The sequence below is a fragment of the Syngnathus acus genome, chromosome 15 (assembly GCF_901709675.1).
Source record: "Syngnathus acus chromosome 15, fSynAcu1.2, whole genome shotgun sequence".
Classification (NCBI taxonomy): domain Eukaryota; kingdom Metazoa; phylum Chordata; class Actinopteri; order Syngnathiformes; family Syngnathidae; genus Syngnathus; species Syngnathus acus.
In genome coordinates, this window is record NC_051100.1 from 3,410,838 (window position 1) to 3,427,287 (window position 16,450).

Here is a 16,450-nt window from a genome sequence, read left to right on the forward strand (position 1 = left end):
CAATCGTGTTCATACACAAGGATTATGGGTCACAATATCATAAAATAGAGCATTTGAGCCTAAATATATGTAAAACTCGAGAGCTGTTGGTGAGAACTGTTGTTTAGGCATTTTGTTGGTGGTGTTGGCAAAACGATTGAACTAAGGATAATTATTTTATATATATGTTGACATGTTCGATTTAAAAAAAAAAAAAAATATTTCTCAAAGGAAATAACAACGCGTGAGTGAGTCTTTTTGAACATTTGAGATGCCGTAGCGCCCCCTACCCCGCCCCTCTGCCACCTTCCTCCCTGCTCCTCCTCCTTACGTCACGTCATTCTGGGCTCGGCTGCGAGCTAACGCGCACGGCAGTGCATCAAAGGCGTAGTTTGTGGTTCTTTCCCTTCGTCTTTTCACGGGTAAGTATCACCTAATAGACGCTCAATTCAATCGAATGTGCGTTTATAAAAAAGCCGTGTGTCGCGTAGGTGAGAAAACATTTTGGTTTCATGCGTTCATTGAGCTCGTCACGAATGTGTGTAAAGTTGCTTAGTCGAAACTTTCCTAGCTGAGGGGAGGCCATGTTATTGGTCGCAACAGGTAGTGGACGTGTGGTTTTCTCCATGATAATTCGAGATAATATTTGTTCTTCTTTTAATGGCAGGACGGCGGGTGTTACGGAGAGGTGAAAGACTCCTTGCCCAAAGCGGCTTCACGGGACTGTGTGGATTAAAGTCGCTCCGCTTTCGACGAAACTCCCAGTGGTGCGGATTCATGCTGAAGCTAAATGCGGTACGAAGCTAAAATGATGCCGGTGAGTTCCGTGATTTGATTCACCTACACCCTTTCCTCCCTGATTATAATCCCATGCCTGATGATCACGTGACAGAAAACGTGCCAACCTCAATTTGACGTGGCGAATGTTCAGTCGTTGCTATGGCTGCTGTTGTGTGTCTTTCCTGTCCACTCTGAGGGATCTATTGCAAACTGTGACGTATGTCACTGTTGACACTAACGGTATCATCTGGAGACATTTTCCATATTTATATTATGGGTGGGGAGATCACGGTACTTGCGTAAGGTTTTTCTACGGTGGCGCTACCAGGTACGATTTTATTCATTAATTCGCCAACTCTAATCAGGAATATTTGAAATCATAAGGTCTCCACCGATTAAATGCAGATTGTTTGGCTTTAGTTGGGACTCTTAAGAGCAGATGCACAGCATTTATTTATTGAAACAACATTGGAAGTATTGTGAAGATTTGCGGATTTTTTTCTGCAAAACCTAATGACAACTATTTTCTGAAAAATGCACCTGTTTGCACTCATGAACATATTTTTATGGTCTTTCTGCAAAGTTCATGTTCACTTCTAGCGTCTGCCGAAACCTGATAGTGTGACAGAAGAAAAATGCCTCATGCAAAATTGTCAAATAGTTAAGGATTCCTCAGACTGGTGCTTCTAGTAAGACAACTCAGTGAATGAATCACTTTTAGCGGCGGCTACTAGGTTGCATTTAGACGACTTCCTCCTGTCGTGTGACCTGCGCCCGCTACTTCCCACCACCGGCCGTAAATATCGGCGTCCTTTCATTATCAAGTACATTTACCCCCTCGGCTGGCGTTAGTTGAATTTATATGCACGTGTTTGAATGAGATACAGGCCCCTGGGAAAAAACAAAACAAAACGGTATCTGTACACCATGGCCGATTGTCTCGACGTGACAGACGTAACCCATGGCTCTTGCTTGTCCAGGCCAGGGGGGGCTGGAGGCGGCTGAGAATGCAGTGTTGTAATTGCTTCCCGGGATTGTAAATAGAGGGGGAGGGGCTTCTTTAGCGAACACAATGAGCCGCCGCAGAGACTCTTCAGCTGTGTAATGTCACGAGCAGATTGTTTCTGTGCTGATAAGTGACAGGCGCCATATAAATCACGTGACGCTGATTTATTGTCCCGCTCCATTCAAACCTGCCTTTTTTTCCCAGATGTGATGTTCAGTCACCGACCTCTTCCTCATTCTTCTCCCGTGAAAAGCGCAGCTTATTGATAGGCCTCCCTTTCTGAACGCACGTTGGTACATATTTGTCCTTTTTTTTTTTCTTTCTAGCTGCGAAACCACAACACCGTGTCTCCGGTATGTCACGTCGGTGGGAAAATGAGCGCTTGTGTGTCAACACAAAGCGGGCGTGCTTTCTCTGCATAGACTTTGTGCCGGGGCCGTACGGTTGTTACATAAGCACGTCAGCACCGGGGTTGGTCAACGGCCAAGCTTTGGACTGTTATCTTCAGAGGAAGAATTAGGGGAGTGAATATCGATGGCAAGAAGTTACGCTTATGTTTGTCAATTTGTTTTCTGAGCGTTGAGTTCGACGGCCGCATGTCGTACAGAATTTAGCGCCCAAGTGGTACAATGTGGCGGCTCAATATGAGGAAACCCAAGGAGCTCCGTGTTCAGGTTTGGGGGGGGTACTAGCCTGGACTTTGTCCTTTTCAGTTTGTCCCCCACCTGACAGATGATGATGTCGACCAGGGTGCTGATTATAAAATACCTCGCCCAAGACAAAAAATCCATTTGGGCAGAGTCAAAAAGTCCATCTGGGTGCTTTCTGCTGCCTTGCCCTTTTTTGAAGGACTCATGATGACATATTGGAGCCGTGTCAAGTGGGAAGGCTGCGGCTGGGGGGGGGGGGGGACAGCTGTTGACGGCCATCCAGGGAAATGCTGCTGCAGTGTCCCACCACCGGCTAGTAATCACATTGGGAGGTGACTTGATTCATTTGCTTACCTCAGCGAGAAGCAAAAAGTGTGCAAGGAGTCCACTAAGATTAGCCTGCGGAGGAATCAGCAAGGATACGACTTTTGGAGTTGCTTACTCTGTTTACCCCTCAAGGCATTCGATTGGACGTTTTGTGTCCAAGGGATACGAGAGCGGTCAATAAAACACTGAGAAAATTAATGGAATAATTTGATGGATGGACAGTCGACTCGATTGCATCTGATTTTTTGTGTACGAAGCTCAGCAGGTTGTCGCATTGAATTATTTGATCGTGCCAAGCCGCACAAATCAATGTTGCGAAAAGTCAACTTTCTCTTGCGTTGTCCCGCAGGGGTGAATACAAAGAAGTAATTGAGAGCACAAAAATGTAGTTCTGCACAGATCGACAGACGGGATAGCTTATCTCACTTGGACCAGTTTCCAAATGCAGATAATAAATTCTTTCTGTGAGCGCTCTTTGTTTTTCTTCTTCTTCTTTCCGAGCCAGTACCGATGGGGAATGCAAGAGGATGACCTTACATTTGCCGGTGACTCGATTACAAAGCCATCCATCCCCCTGTGATCCGACCGTCCCCGCAAAAAGAGCAAAGTGCCCGACAGAGCGCTTTCATCCCTCTTAACTTAATATCACGTTTGAACGATGATCCTCGGAGGCAAATTGACCCTGACAAGGAGAATGAGGGACTCGTGGATTGAGATTGATGCTGGTGTTTTATTTTTTTCCGTCAAACGGCAATTTTCAAACTCTGACGATACACTAGCTGGAAGACGTAAATGATTGGCTGTGGCGGCGGTGTTGATGTTTGAAAACTCTCTGATCTTCTCACAGTCCAAACAACCCCCTCAAGCTACTTAAGAGCCCCGGTTCCATCTGCCGCCGGGCTCTTCCGAATGAGCCCAAGGCCGAATAGCTATCGAAAGTCTCAAGTTGTTGAGCTCGGTATGCCTCAGTAAGTTTCGGAATGCTGACCTGGCTTGCTTTCAAATCGCATCCGTCATAGCAGCGCGACACACTGATGAATTCCGAGGAACCCACATCGTACCGTGTCAGGCGGTATGCAAACGAGATTTTTTTTTTTTTTTTTTAAATCCACAACATTTCCATACCTCCCCACGAGCGTGAAAGTATAAAGAGGCCAACTATTGTTTTCACGTCTGACCCAGTTGTTTTATCAACCTAGTTGCCTTTCCTCTTCCATCCAGTTCAATTCATCAGCCCTTTTTCCCAAGATGGCAAATTCCGTTCCCATCCTCGCCGCTTTCCCTACGATCTCGATGAATGACTTTGTAATTTTTGAGTGACCCCCAAAAAAAAAAAAAAAATCATTCCTTGCGTCATGCTTCGTCATCTGCTGGCACTGTCAACTGCCTATAGAGTCGCAACAAGCGCAGCTTAAGCTTATCGTTGTAATACTGAGCCTGCTGAGAAGCTGTATTTTTTTTATATTAATATATGTATAGCAGATTATATTAATCCCCGAGATGCGATTCCAATGCCTCGTTGGTATCGCAGCTTTACTTTAACAGTGAAAGCCGACTGAGCTCAAGCCGGCACGGCCGCGCTGTAATTGCCAGTTTGTCATTTCGAAGCTGTCGTAGCCGTCCGACATGTCGGGAACCGGGACCGCCGCGTCTCTGAACTCTTATGACGATCGGAGGAATAGATTCGCCTTCCTAGCTTGGCCTCGGGTCAAAGTACTTGCCTCTTGTTTGGTTGCCTCAGGCAGCGCGTTCTCAGAAATTCTACTGTTTGTTTTGACAGCCTCATCCGGTTTAATTTTTTGCGTCATACTCTTCAGATGAATGTTGTTTCCTTGCAAATTGTCAGACCAAGGGCAAAAAAAAAATGAACACGCCTGTCAGTAACTGTCAACGAGAATTTATTCATTTCCTAATTAGTAGGATTATATTCAGGAATTGATTACCCAAAATGTACACAAAGTGCACATACCTGCAGTGTCCCACATTAAATGTTTACTTGCTCGGTACAAGCTCATTTTGGCCTCGGCACATTAACTTTAGTGCAAAAAGGAATTGGCTCTTCAGCAGGCATCACTGTTTTCGCACCCCCCCCCTGCTGTGTTGTCTCTCCTCCACTCTCCAAATATTAACAGGGTCATTTGAATGTCCTACATTGCTGGGAAGTTTTGATGATGTCAGCCGCTCTGCTTTTGCTAGAACCCCCGAGTCACTGGGCGTTCATCATGGCGGCTAACAAACCAGGTTGGCAGCAACGGCGATGAGTCGGAAATGTCGCTTTTGTCGTCATCCCGGTTGTTGTTTAAAGCTTCCTCATCGGCCCGTGACTCACGGCGTTATCTGCATCCTAATAGCGCAGACCTTATTTGTTGTCATCCGCCTTTCACACGGGAGGAACTACCACGTGCATGTTGCTATGGAAACGTGACTCCTTACAAAGGCAACCTCGATTAGTTTAGTTTCTAGCTAATAGCTTTGGCTGCCTCGCATACTCGTTCCCACAAAGCCTTTGTAGCCGCGACCCGGCCGACCTCGTGTCTTCCCATCGCGGCCCCCGTAGGCCGCAACGTACCCAGAATAGAATCCATTTGAGGGAATAAAGGAAAAGGACAAACCGCTATGTCCACTTTATTTTCCTTAGCTTTTTTTATTTTTTTTATTTTAGCCTTATCAAAGCTGCCATTTCTACCATATGATCAGATTACATCTGAGAGCATATTCCTCTGTTGGCCCCAAAGCCTTTCAGGCATGAGATTAAACGAGATTAGATTAGTCTCAGATGTATTGTCACGCCACTATTAAATGCAGTTTGAGCAGAAGCGCACAAGGCTTTTAAGTGCAAAGTGACGCGCACGTTGCTAATATAGCGCCGAGGAATTGACAGCCACCCCAAAAAGGTTTGTAGTTGCCTATGGATGCCACACGATGGCAGCAAAGCGCGAGATCGAATGTATTTTATTTTTTTTCCCTTACCATGATCCACTGACAAAAAGTTATTTGATTCGTTCAATTCTTTGTAGCTGAAGCAGAAAACCAGCCCATATTGAAACTAAAGGGCTTAGCCAAGCCGTGGAAATCGTCACAGTGGTGTCAACACGAGTTAGCAGATACTTGGCAGCGGGTGAAATGGAATTTTGGAAACCGGCCTCTGATTTCTGCGTTGACAAAGAGGAATGTGGGCCGGACTGCTGATACTGCTATCAGTGAAGCAAGACACACACACAGGCTGAAATAAAATGCCAATTGTTCATGTTAGTCGTGTGGAAATTTCCATTCATTTCCATAAGGGAAGAAGATTTGAGCCAGGAGTGTTTTGATTGCAATCAACATTTGTCTGATCTGGCCTCTCTTTGTCCGCAGATGTTCCTGACAGTTTACCTCAGTAACAATGATCAACATTTTACTGAGGTCCCCATCACTCCGGAAACGCTGTGTCGGGACGTGGTGGACTTGTGCAAGGAGGCGGGGGAAACCGACTGTCACCTGTCAGAAGTGTGGCGCGGATCCGGTAAGCGACCATCTTGTTTGTTTCCGAGAAAGAGCTGCGTGTTCATCTGCATGGGGATTTTTTATTTTTTTTGAAGGCCTCAACACTCTTAAATGCAAATGGGATCCATAATCTCGGCAACAAACTAACACTCAGACCCCATTGAGCATCTCATCCATTCCTGAGGAGCTTTAAGGAGGTAGTTGCGTCTGTGTTACCACGGCGACACCGCGCCAATTACCATGTTTGAGGACTTTGCAAAAAGGGGGACAGACCGCCCAAAAGCCATTTCGCAGCACAGAATATTCTCTCCCACTTTCTGCTCGACTGCAACGTGTTATGATACGGAACGGCTCGAATCAATCGTTTCCGGAATGGGTAATGAATGACTTTGGCTCTGTTATCGGCAAGCGCATCAATCATGGTGGCTAAGGTCATGTGACCCGCGTGCGGCTTTGATTCGGTCACTATGATGAATTAATGTGACGTGTGGCTCGTTTGTGTTCATTCTGCGCTTTGAACCCGAGTAAACGTTCGCCGCCTCCGTGTCGCAGAGCGAGCTGTCGGGGACGGAGAGCGGATGCTGGACGTGCTCCAACGAAGAGGACAACACAGGGCGGAGGTGCGCTTCTTTCTGCGTCACAACCGAGCGCCAAGTTGGGAATCCGGTAAGACAATGCCTCGTATTTTCAAAGACCGAGCGGCATTAGAACACGACGTCTCCCAGTCAGATTGGCATAATCTCGTTACCTTTCTGTTTTCCTTAAGAAGAGAGAAAACCTGAGTATTTTTGGTGGCGTGCGATCCTCTCAGCCTTCAGTTGCGTAACTAAGCCCTCTTTGCCCCCTCGCCGCTTGAGTCTGGCCTAGAGATTAGATGCGTGTTTTCTCTTCCTGTTGTCTTAGCCCCGCTTATTTCCCCACAGTTGACTCATCTCACACTTTTTTATTTTTAATTTATGATGCTAGCTGACTATAAAAAGAAAAATCTTATTATTAGTACGTATTTGGGTCTTATATTTGACCCGTTTGCCTGTTTACCGTAATAGTATGTCAAGGGTCATCCAAAGCCATTATGCAAGCTAAAGGGCTTTGGTCATGGGGCAGGGCTTTATTGGATCTCGACTCCCCAGCCGTAAAAATGTAAGCAACCTGTTCCGGCGCTCCGTAGCGTCGCCGCCCCCTCGTGTAAGCAAAATAAGCGTCCTTGCGGGACCCCTCCCACCGCTCGCTTGGTTACGTATGAAGTTAAATCCCGAGGAATGCTCGTTTCCCAGAGGAGGGGAGATGGTTGAGCGGCAGCCAGCCTTTTTGTTTGACATCCTTCTGATATGCATCCAGCACCTGCCAGATAGGGGACAATTTTTTTTTTTTTAAATACATACTCATGTCTGACAGAGTATTCTACCATTTTGCTTCCTTAGGGGGCTCCAGAGGTTCTGAGCCAAAGAGAAATGGAGTGAAGGGCCATTCAGACCGAAGGATGGAAAATGGGGTGAGTGCCTGAATCGATCACATTTTTTTACTATTTCAAAAATATATGTTAGATACTCTGAAGGACCTTAATTTTGTAATTAAAAATATATTTTTTTTTTTTGTCTGATTGACTTTGAAATAAAAATGTCTCTGCATTGCTTTGATAAACATGCAAGTCAAATTTATTTTGCAGTCATTATTATCCTAAACCTTTTTTGAATGACTTTTTCCTCCAGCTGTCAACTCCCAGGATGGACATGACTTTAGCCGAGCTCCAGGAGATGGCAGCCAGGCAGCAGCAGCAGATCGAAGCCCAACAGCAACTCCTCGCTTCCAAGGTACAAACCGGCGGCGCCAGGGAAGGAAGATGAAAGGCCCAGACCGGGGCCGGTCGAGATGATTGGATATGGAGGATGAAGAGCTTAAGTGGTAGTGGCGGTGATAAAAGTAACAGCCAATGGAAGGAGATTAAAGGAGGGCTAGGTTGGGGAAAAAGGAAAATGATGATTGTAAGATGAAGAGTTTTGTTTTTTCTCACCCTGACAGGTAAGATGAATTGCCGCAGGTGAATTGTTTCGAATTTGAGATGCCTGAGACAGATGCCTCTTATGCATTCTCAAGAAACACCACAGCTCATGTTCATGAGACAACCGCAAATATTTGTACTGCTACTTGAGTGCACTGTACGTGTGCCCACCAGGAGCAGCGCCTGCGCTACTTGAAGCAGCAGGAGCAGCGTCATCAGCATCACATCTCCGAACAGGAGAAGCTCCAGCGCCTGCGCGACAACATCGAGAACCAGGAGGGTCGCCTCAAAAAGGTCCGAGCCCTCAAGGGCCAAGTGGAGCAGAAGCGCCTCAGCAACGGCAAACTAGGTAAACGACATCAGATGTGGATTTACGAACCAATTGTTACGCTCAACGCTTTCCTTTTTTTGTGTGCAGTGGAGGAGATCGAGCAGATGAACAACCTCTTCCAGCAGAAGCAGAGAGAGCTGGTGATGGCCGCGTCCAAGGTGGAAGACCTTAGCCGACAGCTGGACTTGCTCAAAAGTGGCAAAGTGGACAAATTCCACGACCACCAGAGCTCCGTGGTTGAACTGGAGCGACTCTACAAGGAGCTACAGGTAAGTCAAATCCACGTCAATTCAGCTTCTCTTCCGTGAGGTTGAACCCGTTGGTGTCTCGTCAGCTGAGGAACAAGCTCAACCAGGACCAAAACTCCAAGCTGCAGCAGCAGCGCGAGAACCTGAACAAGCGCAACATGGAGGCAACCGCCATGGACAAGAGGATCAGCGAGCTCCGTGATCGGCTCTGGAAGAAGAAGGCGGCGCTGCAGCAGAAAGAGAACGTACCTGTAAGAGCCGCTCGCACGCACGCATCACTCAAGCGATTTGAATCAAGTGACCGCATTTAGGAACAGCGCCCTCTAGTGGCCGCTTTCTAACCGAATTAAAGGCAGACTCTCTTTGCTGTGCGAGGCTCTGCTGGTCGTTCCACTTTGGCTCGTCTGGAGGTAAACACCTCCCGTTACGTGCCAGTGGATTTACAAGTGCCCTGCTGACATTGCAGACAAGCCGTAATGTCAGGGGAGATGTTATCATCTCTGCCTTGCAACAGGAAAAGGGCGCGATCGACCGGTTTTCCTTAAAGGGCACACAACCATCTTTCTTTTTAGTGGGGGGGGGCAAAGAATAGTCTTGGTGGTGGAATGAAATGAACCTAAAAAGCCCTTTTTTTTTTTTTTTATACATCATGTACAAATAAGTAGGACGAGGGTGTCTCATTTTGACGGGAGGTCCATAAAAGGTTCTTGCAAGGAGGTGATTCACCCACCCTGCCCGGAATCACAATGAGCGGGTCTTTTTCACAGCCATACAAAGGAGGAGGAGGAAAAAAAAAAAAAAAGCATCCCAAGCTGCTCTCTCCTCCAACTCGACAACTGACATAGAACACACACACACTCCCCTGACTAAAAGCTAGTCGTCCTCTCTGAGTCACCGAGTTCAGCAGAGCCCAAGAGTTGGGGGGTACTACTTTTTTTCCTTGAACTGCTCTTCCATGTTTGTGTTTGTGTTCTCCCAAGAATGGCTATCCCAGTAAAGAGAGGGCTTCAAAAGACACACATCCTCAGGTAATCCAAACTAGCGTCGGCGGGAACATCTGTACCCTGTTTTGCGCTCATATTTGCTCGGCTCTTCATTTCAACTGAATTAGTCGCTTTACGTCACACGTTTTGATGTTGGTGGACAAGTTTTAGGGTCTAAATCACTTTTGTCCCGGCGAGTCAAAATGCACGCTATCCGATTACTAAATCCTAAATGTTTTTATTTATGTTCCGACCCCCAGGTGCCTTCCGATGGCCCGGCCAGTCAACCGCAGCCAGGTGGTCCTTCTCGCGTGGCAGCCGTCGGCCCGTACATCCAGTCGTCCACGTTGCCCCGCGGCGGTTCGGCCAGACACGAGCTGCTCGTAAAACCGGCCCACCCGGACGGCACCGCCGCCTTGTACGATCCGCAGCGGATGCCCGGATCAGGTGAGCGCGTGCTGGATGAAGATTTAAAAACCGGACCTGCTCCCGTTTGTCTGTTTTTGAAATGTGACTAGTCCGAAATGACTCTCGACGACGACAAATATTTAGCTAAGTCAACAGACTGACATTTGACTAGACTGTGCTGCCCCCAGCAGGAGCAGAGAGGCGTGACGCTCCCAATGCTCATGACGTCACTCTGAGCTCGGAAGGTAGAGCGTTAGCCCACCCCGGTTGGTTTGCCGTGTTTGTTCCTGAGCATCAGCTTTGTTTCCTTTCTTGACTTTTTTTTTATCGTTGTTGTTGCGGTGACTGTTTGATGTGGACTTTGTGAAAGAGAGCTATTAAGTGCTCTTAGTTTCATTTTGCTATTCTCCAAAAAATTAGTAGCTTGTAGGCCAACAATTCCTTTCATATTTAAGATGTATTTGCTCAGATAGCCGCAGCCTCCGCTAACGTGTCCAGCTCTCAGGCCAATATTGTTTTTTGTTTTGTGTTGTTCCCTTTGGAATGCATCTTCCTCAGAAGCCATGTTCTTACTTGAACCTCTGAAAGAACTTCGAGCCAAGAGAAAAGGTAGAGGGAGAAAAAAAGTGTTGTTGGGTGTGCTTCTCACGAGCTTTCTGTTTATTTTTGTGAGTGAGGAAAGGACGCCTTGTTCTTTTTTGTTTGTTTTGTGATCCTCCTTAGTTGGAGTGCCTTTGAAATCAAACCTCAACTCGTTTCCATCCTTTTTGAGTTGCAGTGTCATTACGCGGCTCAGATTATACCCACGGTGTGATGTTTGTTTGCTTAAGAGCGAGCTTTCAGACAAATTAAACCTGATTTGGAATAAATTTAGCCCCTCAAATGTGAACAGCAACACTTTATTTCATGATCTGCTCACTTGTGTGTCTCTCAGGGATCCAATCTTCAAATCTGGAGTCCAATGGTCACGCTCCAGCTTCTTCAACACTCCCACGAATGACGTCTCACTCTCGCAAAGACCAAGGTAACAAGAAACAATTGTGCAAAGGAGATATGAAAGACCTACAAAATGGTGGTTTTGTTTGAGCTTTAAATTGAACAATTGTTTTTTTGTGGTCTTGCGATAAGATGACCCTGAGCCCAAAAGGGATAGAAAGGTGCGTCCGTTTTCCATGTTTGAGGCAACCGACGTTCCCGCCACCTCGCTCCGCAAAAACCAGAGCAGCGATGACTTAGTTAGGGATGCCCAGGTGAGAAGCAAAATATATCCAACGTTGCAGAAAGACATTGTCTCATTCATTTTGTCATCTTAGTCTGCTCCCAAGGCTCCAGTCAAGGTCCCACCACCCGTGCCTAGCAAACCAAAAGGCCCAAATGTCATCCCGTACGGCAAACAGGGCTTCAACACGGGCACCTTCCCTAAAGCCAAGCCACACCACAGCCAAGCTCAGCCTGGCCACGGCCACGTCCCTCTCCCGCCCTCCCAGAGCCAGACGCTCCCCCTGCCTCCGAAGCAGGACCCTCCGCCCGCAGCCACCGTGCGACCTTTCACCCCGGAGCTGCCCTCCTCCAAGCCGCAGACCCTCGCCGCCAGCTCCATCTATTCCATGTACACCCAGCAGGCTGGCATCCAGGGGGCCCTCAGCAGGTTTCAGGGCCGCACCAACGGCTTTGTCAGTGGTAAGCCTTTCACAAAAGGGCAATGTGGCGTTGCTTGAACTACGCGAATGCCATGGCTTCTTATCACCTGTTTTCTTTGCAGTGTACGGAAAGCCGGTGATTCCCGGTGGAGGCTCCCAGCACCCAGAGAACCCCTACTTGGAACGTCGCTCCCCGGCACATGAATCCGAGGTGGACCACAGCGGAGCCAACTACACGGCTCCCAGTCCGTCCGAGGGAGGCCACGCGGAGACGGAGCGCATCCCGCGACCCCTCAGCCCCACCAAGCTGCTCCCGTTCATTTCCAACCCTTACCGGCACCAGAGCGACGGCGACCTGGAGGCGCTCAGGAAGAAGCTCTCCAACGCCCCCAGGCCCCTGAAGAAACGCAGCTCCATCACGGAGCCGGAGGGACCCGCCGGGCCCAACATTCAGAAGCTCCTCTACCAGAAAACCACTCTGGCAGCCATGGAGACCACAATCATCACACCGGCCACTCCCACTTTTGCTGGAGAAACTGAAAAGGGGGCGGAGCTACCCGTGGGACCGCACCACCCGGGCCCCTTGAGCGATGTCGAGCACCACCCGGCGGATCTGGGACGACCTGTGGAGGGACCCCAGTACCCAGGTGGGAACGTTCACCTTCAGGCTCCCGCCGAGCAAACCCGGCCACCCTCCGGCCTCCTCGACGCAGAACACATCGTCCCCCCTCCTCCTCCGTCACACCCGGCCCCTCGCCCCGAAGACACGCTCTTCCCACCACCCCCGGCCCATGCCAGTATGGAAGACCCGCTTCCAAACCTCCCTCCGCCGCCTCCGGAAGGTTTCCTGGAAGAGTTCCCGCCTTACCCGCCGCCGCCGTACCCGAGTGGAGCAGAGCAGGACAGCCTGGGAGAGGACACCTTTAACATGAAGGCTCCTGAAGTCACCGGCCAGGTTGCTCTGCCCCCGGTAAGAACCGACATGCCGAGTGACGAGGTGTCACGGCCCGATTTGTCGAGTCGACAGACATGAGCTGGGTCAACGTTATATAATGATGTAATCCCTCTCAAGCAATGCTATTGTTTCTCTGAGAAAAGGCTCCTTATTCTACTTAGACTAAGTCGAGGTTCAGCCTACTTTTCTCTCAGATTTCCACTCTCCTCCTTGAACACACTTTGTGTTAAAAATAAACACCAGAGGATTTGTCGGTTTTACCCCCAAAACGACCAACAATTATGGCCCATTTCTCTCTCGACCCTCGCTTTCTAATCAGGTTGCGTAACGTTCAATTAAGAGAGGCGAAGTTGTTTCTCGCAGCTCGGCTTAGTTTGTGCAAAATCACGTACAGCCTTCCTCTCTCAGTCGAGCGCAAACACGGCGGAGAGCGGACGCCTCGGAGTACGCTGATTGCCACGGTTGTTTCTTAAAGGGCAAAAGGACCAACCTGCGCAAGCCCGGCTCGGAACGGATCGACCACGACATGCGAGTCAAGTTCAACCCGCTGGCCCTGCTGCTCGACTCGTCTCTGGAGGGAGAGTTCGATTTGGTCCAGAGAATTATCTACGAGGTAAACACTCCAACCAATGTGCACCACGTTTGGGGTTCACGCGTGACGTTTTTTTTTCCTCACCTTCACGCTCAGGTGGAGGACCCGAGCCAGCCCAACGACGAAGGCATCACCGCGCTACACAACGCCGTGTGCGCCGGACACACGGAGATTGTCAAGTTTCTCGTCCAGTACGGCGTCAACGTCAACGCCGCAGACAGTGACGGCTGGTGAGTTAGTTTCACGATGACATCAGAACTTTTTAACTCATTTTCTCCCCACTGAAGTAAAAATAACATATTCCAAGCGATATTTTCTCCTTGTTTATTGAGAAAAACAAAAAATGGATTTCTTAGCCAGTCTTTCTTCTTGGGCCACAGGACGCCTCTTCACTGCGCCGCTTCCTGCAACAACGTTCAAGTGTGCAAGTTCCTGGTGGAGTCGGCCGCCGCAGTCTTCAACACCACATACAGCGACATGCAGACGGCAGCCGACAAGTGCGAGGAGTTGGAGGACGGTTACACCCAGTGCTCCCAGTTTCTCTACGGTCAGTCACTATACCCATATAAATTTATAATCGTGATCATTGATGAGGTTGGACATTAAAACACCAAAATGTTCAACAAAAAACATACAATGGAATTTGTGCCCAGGCGTTCAAGAGAAGATGGGCACCATGAACAGGGGCGTGGTCTACGCCCTGTGGGACTTCACGGGGGAGAATCCAGACGAGCTGTCCTTCCGCGAGGGGGACTGCATGACGGTCCTCCGCAGGGAAGACGAGGACGAGATCGAGTGGTGGTGGGCGCGCCTGGGAGACAAAGAAGGCTACATTCCCCGCAACCTACTTGGGGTAAGACCAAAATTCAGGCCATTTTACTGAGTAGGCCATTTTTTTTTTTAAGTCTTTGGAATTGTTTAAAAAAAAAAAAAAAAAACTGCTCCGAAGACTCAGCTCGGTTGTTATCTTTTTTTTTTTTGCCTCTTGTAGCTGTACCCACGAATAAAACCACGGCAGAGAAGCCTCGCTTAAGGATTCCTGCACATTTCAACACACTCACACAAACACACACACGCACACAATGTCTTAAACAATCCGGGAAGAGAAGGAAACTGCTGCAATGAAGAAACACTAAACCGGAGGTGGGGAGCCCGCAGCACCGTATGGGCCACATGCAGAAAATTAAAAAAAAACTCAGAGGGCCCATTAGAAATTTTTTTTTGACATATTTGTTCATAAGTTTAGTAAGGACCTCTGAGGACTTTTTTGGACCAAGGTTCCCCACCTCTGCACTAAAATGAAGGATCAACTAATGAACACTTTGTGGCCCAACTGTGGCACTTTTTTTTTTTCACACTAATGGCGTTTCTGTCCACGGTTCCACGATTTGGTTTTATTTGTGTTACCATTATCCGAATCCCTAAAGTGACCGAAACTGTGGATTTAAACGGAACACGGCAGTATTTGACATTTTTTTACCCGACTGTTAGGTTCCTGGTTCATTAGTTGAACAGCGTCAAATGCTCAGTTACAGTGACAATCTTTTAGCGGAGGCTTGTTTCAAATGGACTCTGCCTCTTTTTGTATATCTGCACTGGAGCTGTGTACATTCTAAATAGCTGAATAGCATAGCTAAAAACAAATCCGCGTACAAGTCGATGAATTTCTCTTCGTCATGTGGCCGATGACACCGGAGAGCCTTTGAGATGATTAGAAATCAAGAATATCGTAGCAGTTTGAGCATTGATCTGTTATCCTTGATGTGCTGCTTACGATTAATTGTAAGGTATTACGAGTAATCGGAGAAGAAGAAAAAAAACTAAGACAGTCACTCTGCTAGTGTGCTGAATTGTCTAAAGAACATCAAGGATATTTAAATAAATGCTCAAAAGAGCTTTCCATAGCTAGTTTTGTTTTGGTTGAGATGCCACTATATGCTCTTTAGTCACAAACTAGTGATTTGACGCCATGGGAGTAAAAAATGACTCCCAATTCTCAGCCATTCGCCGGCTAATGCAAAAATGTACAGTGACAGGTCCAGCAGATGACCACAAAAGCAAGTTAACTATATGATGACTACCCATGTTTTCCTAATTCAGACATTCTCGGTCAAATCTATCAGACTGGACTACTTACTAATAGTTAGCCATGCATATCTCACAGTGCAGATATATTTATTTTTGTTACTATGTTTCCGTATGCTGTCTACGAAGTATACCCTCAAATGTACTGTAGTATTTTCAACATTTATAATAAAAATGCTTTGTACCACGCAAAGCCTTTTGTTTTCCTTTTACTCAAGATTTGCACGTCATGGTCTACAAGGTTATGATCACTTTTTAAGTATGTTCCGAATAAGTGAAATTGAATGTGGTCTACAAAACTCTTAATTAAAATATGAAATTATTTTTCACGGGAAATTGTACATTGCTTTGTCTGTAGAGCTGCATTCTGCCCCCTGGTGGCCAAGGCGAGCACGCCAGAATACGCAATTTGATTAACTCTTAACGTTCTATTGAATTTTATTACTCATTCAATTCAAATTGTCATTTTTTGGGGGTCAGGTGGTGTCATCCCCAAATGACTATAGCCAATGTGAAAGACCTGCAGGCTGACCATTCATGCAGTTTAGATCTAATCTATAGTTGGGCAGGAGATTAATGGGGGGGGGGTAGAGTTCTGTCCTCGTCCCCCTTAGGGTATTTCAATAGGATGTCTGCGCCTTCCAGACTTACTCATTAGGTATCAAGACAGCCTCAGTGATTTGGATCTTGGATCTGCCCCATCAGCACAGCAGTATTTCTCATGTCTGCAAACAGCTCGAGGTGGAATGCGGCAGTACAGTAAAGTCCCAATGAGTTTTTCCTCAAATATTCTTGGTGCAACATTCCGACTCATCGGGTCCGTAGGCAAAGTTTTGTTTGCATTTGTGTCTCTTAATCACTGACTCAGCATTTTGCAAAACCACACTAATTAGTAACATCGATAAAACAGCAGTTGGGATTTTTCAGGATTTATTACACTTGCATGGTTAGAGCATCAAAATTGAGAGGCAGGGATCCCCC

General features: G+C 47.5%; 1 protein-coding gene across 2 annotated transcripts; it reads left to right on the forward strand.

Annotated features, from left to right (window-relative positions):
- Positions 1-309: 309 nt before the first annotated feature.
- Positions 310-15,662, forward strand: LOC119134573 (apoptosis-stimulating of p53 protein 2-like). Of its 2 annotated transcripts, XM_037271387.1 has the most exons (20): positions 310-401; positions 647-796; positions 6,100-6,247; positions 6,781-6,894; positions 7,650-7,720; positions 7,938-8,039; positions 8,402-8,576; positions 8,646-8,827; positions 8,893-9,057; positions 9,787-9,834; positions 10,050-10,236; positions 11,132-11,221; positions 11,326-11,447; positions 11,511-11,877; positions 11,960-12,807; positions 13,268-13,405; positions 13,481-13,614; positions 13,765-13,931; positions 14,038-14,237; positions 14,376-15,662. In XM_037271387.1, the coding sequence occupies exons 2-20, from the start codon at positions 770-772 to the stop codon at positions 14,415-14,417; spliced, it is 3,327 nt and encodes a 1,108-aa protein (XP_037127282.1). In that variant the 5' UTR covers positions 310-401; positions 647-769; the 3' UTR covers positions 14,418-15,662. The 2 variants fall into 2 exon arrangements, with proteins under 2 accessions (XP_037127282.1, XP_037127283.1); XM_037271388.1 differs by lacking the exon at positions 9,787-9,834.
- Positions 15,663-16,450: the final 788 nt, after the last annotated feature.